This window comes from Capsicum annuum, chromosome 1, assembly GCF_002878395.1.
Source record: "Capsicum annuum cultivar UCD-10X-F1 chromosome 1, UCD10Xv1.1, whole genome shotgun sequence".
Lineage (NCBI taxonomy): Eukaryota > Viridiplantae > Streptophyta > Magnoliopsida > Solanales > Solanaceae > Capsicum > Capsicum annuum.
In genome coordinates this window covers 16749466-16752641 of record NC_061111.1, presented here as the reverse complement: position 1 = coordinate 16752641, position 3176 = coordinate 16749466, and the positions used below count along the sequence as shown (strand labels likewise).

The window sequence follows — 3176 nt, the reverse complement described above, 5'->3', positions numbered from 1 at the left end:
TATGTGTACAACAATTTTTCAGCTTAACATTCTCATTAACTTTACTTTTAACACTCGTTCCTAAACCAAACAGTAAATAAGAAATAATCTCCGCATTACTAATACGTCCTATCTAGTACTCTTCTCATACACTTTACCAAACGACACTAAAGATATAAAATAAAACAGAGGGAGTGGTTACTTTTGCTTTGTGCAAGATGTCAGGATGTTTTTCCAAATGCATAATTGTCTTTGAGGCAACCTTAGCAACAGATTCATAACCAGCAAATGTATACTGGAGTAGCAATCCAACAATTGTGTCATCACTTAATCCTTTTCCTCCATCAATATCTTGGGCATCTAACATCATATCCAACATGTTGGACACTGGCCTTACTTTATTTTCTGCGATCATCAATTTTCTTTCATCTAATATCATCTTAAACATCTGTGTTATTACTCCTTGAGCCTGCAAACATACAAAGAATAAAACTTAAACAACCGACGAGAGGGGTTGCTTAGATGATAAGCATCCTCCATCGCCAACCCTAAGGTTGTGGCGTTGTGGGTTTGAGTCAACATGGGATCAAAAAGGGATTAAAAAAATAAAAATCTTCAGCAACCTAAAATTTCTAAACAAGAAATCTAAATTAAACAATATCCTAAATAAGCACCAATAAATTAACCCGAAGTGTTATACATGATATTTGTTTGATATAAACATCAGGTGTGTGTAAACTTTTACCCCATCGGTAACTTCAAGATTTAAACCAGAGCTCTTGAATTCGAGCACTTATAAGAATGAAGAAATCTCTCTTTCTATTTTGTTGAATCAACAATGAATAAGCACTAGAAGTTACCTTCATTGCCCTGTTGTAAGCAAATCCAGGGATATTAATTGGCATTCCATGAAAACCCCGAATCAATATAGCAGTCTCCTCGAACACAACATCAAGAAGTTTTTGTGAAGTCTCATAGCCACCTATAAGAATTAGCATAAGCACCTCAAATGCAGGCTTTTTCAACTCCGGGAATACATAGATTGCTTCTTCCTTGGCAGCAAATTTCTCAAGTGAATTCTTCACGATTTCATTTATACGATCAAAGTAGAAGGACAACGATCCATGAGTCCTTATATGAACTGTTGTTATTCTACGTAGACGCTTGTCTTCTTGGTTTGAAGCTGTACTAGAAGCTGAGTTCGATTTCCCTCTATCGAAATTATCATCATCCATAAAGATTTTCTTACATACTTCTGGTGTTGTCACAATGATACTTGGTGACCCGAACAAGTATGCCTTGTACATCCCCACTGGTCCAAACCTTCAACGAATATATTGGAGAAAACAAAATCAAAGTACAATGTCCGTGAGTGACCAGAGGAGAATTCAGAATTTCAAATAAACAAATAAATCGAAACTTACTTAGTAACAAAGTAAGATACAAATGAGCCAGGATTGCCATAAGTTTTGAAACTTTTCATGAAAAGAATCATGTTGCCTATGAATGGCCAGCCCATGTCACCTGGAGGCAAGTGATATTTGCTTGAACAAAATTTGATAGTATAAAATAACCCATTTACATGCTTTAGCATATTACAAAGGGTTAATATCCCTACCCCTAAAGCTGTATACAACAACACTGAATCGAACTCCATCTTACACACGTATTGAAGAAGAACACCTTTGACAAGTTTGATTATTTGAGTTGGTTTTATAAAAATTTAGCCTACTCTAGGTTAACTAGATCTATTGGCAGTTAGTCTTCCTTGGTAACATACTTGTTTACTATGTTAAAAATATATATCCAATCGTACTTGTCTAATTTGGAAAAATTAATGATAATTTACCCAATTTTCCCCATCTTACCCTTGGTAGTAAACTATTTCCTCCGTTTCGAAAAGAATGACATATTTTGACTTGACACGGAGTTTAAGAAAATAAAGAAAATTTTTAAATCTTGTGGTCTTAAATTAACGTTATGTCAAATGTACCAGAATGTCATTTAATCTTATGTTGTTAAATATGCTCAAGTGAAAAGTTTAAATTGAAGTATTGCCAAAAAAAAAAAAAGAAATGGTCATTCTTTTCTAAATAGACTAAAAACGAAAATAGGTCATACTTTTTGAGGTGGAGAAAATATCCATTATCCAATATATTATACAACATAATTAATTAATTATATTCAAAGAGTGGTAAAGTAAAATTACCTCTATTATTATTTTTTAACATATGTGTTAGTTCAATAGTAAACAAATATTATTAAACGAACGAAGTAACTAATCTTTTTTTGAGAGGTGAGCACTATTTCCTTCGTCCATCTTTACTTGTCCACTTTGTTATTTTAAGATATCTAATAATACTTGTTCAGATTATAAAATCAATGAATAATTTATTTGTTTCTATCCATGTTATCCTTAACATTAAATATGATTCATTATCTAATGCAGTTTCTAAAATATAAAATTTATTATATTTAAAAAATAATATAATAAAATTATTTTAATCATTTACTATTTGTTAATCTCAGTATTAATAAGAAAGTGAAAAAGTAAAGATCAACGTATGAATGTTTAATTACTCCCCCATACTTGATTGTACACTAAGTTTAAAAAATGTGAAGAATTGTGATCACCGCTAAACGCACATGACACTCGCAGTTCATGTAAAAAACAAAGACTACATGAGTTAAAAAGAAAAATTATGTATAATTTTATATTGAATAAAACATAAAATAGAGAATTTTCATATTATTAATATCTACATAATCAATTTTTACGTTACTAATATCTTCATAATTCTTTATTACCACTAGATCTTCTCCAAGATCAATGTGCACCGCATTTAAGCAAATGTTTCCTCCGTTATAAATGTTTTAATCTATGCGGCATATCTTTTTATTTTTTTATTTGATATTATTTAATGACTGTTGGACAGTAAAATTTTTGAGTGCGAAAAATAAATAATTCGAGACAAGAAAATATTGCAACAATCAATTTTATTCATTTCAATGCGAGTGTTATAATCTCTATGAATCCTCTGATTCGCCTTTTCAAATATAAATTCAAGGGTTTGAAGCTTAATCTTGAATTTGAACTTGATTTGTTGGACTTGAGGGACTTGAGGGACTTGATGTTGACTTGTGCTTGAATTCAAGGGCTTTTAAGCTTGTACTTGAATTCAAGGGCTTTTGAGCTT

The 3176-nt window shown here is 31.3% G+C and overlaps 1 protein-coding gene across 1 annotated transcript in view; it reads right to left on the bottom strand.

Moving 5' to 3' along the window:
• Nucleotides 1-1741, bottom strand: part of LOC107853307 (beta-amyrin 11-oxidase) — a 6411-nt gene extending 4670 nt beyond the window's left edge. Inside the window, exons 1-3 of the mRNA XM_016698314.2 lie at nucleotides 1404-1741; nucleotides 840-1302; nucleotides 182-448 (exon numbers count right to left, since the gene is read on the bottom strand). Coding sequence (XP_016553800.1) covers nucleotides 182-448; nucleotides 840-1302; nucleotides 1404-1636 — 963 coding nt within the window. The 5' untranslated portion in view covers nucleotides 1637-1741. The remainder of the gene's footprint in view (nucleotides 1-181; nucleotides 449-839; nucleotides 1303-1403) is intronic.
• Nucleotides 1742-3176: the final 1435 nt, after the last annotated feature.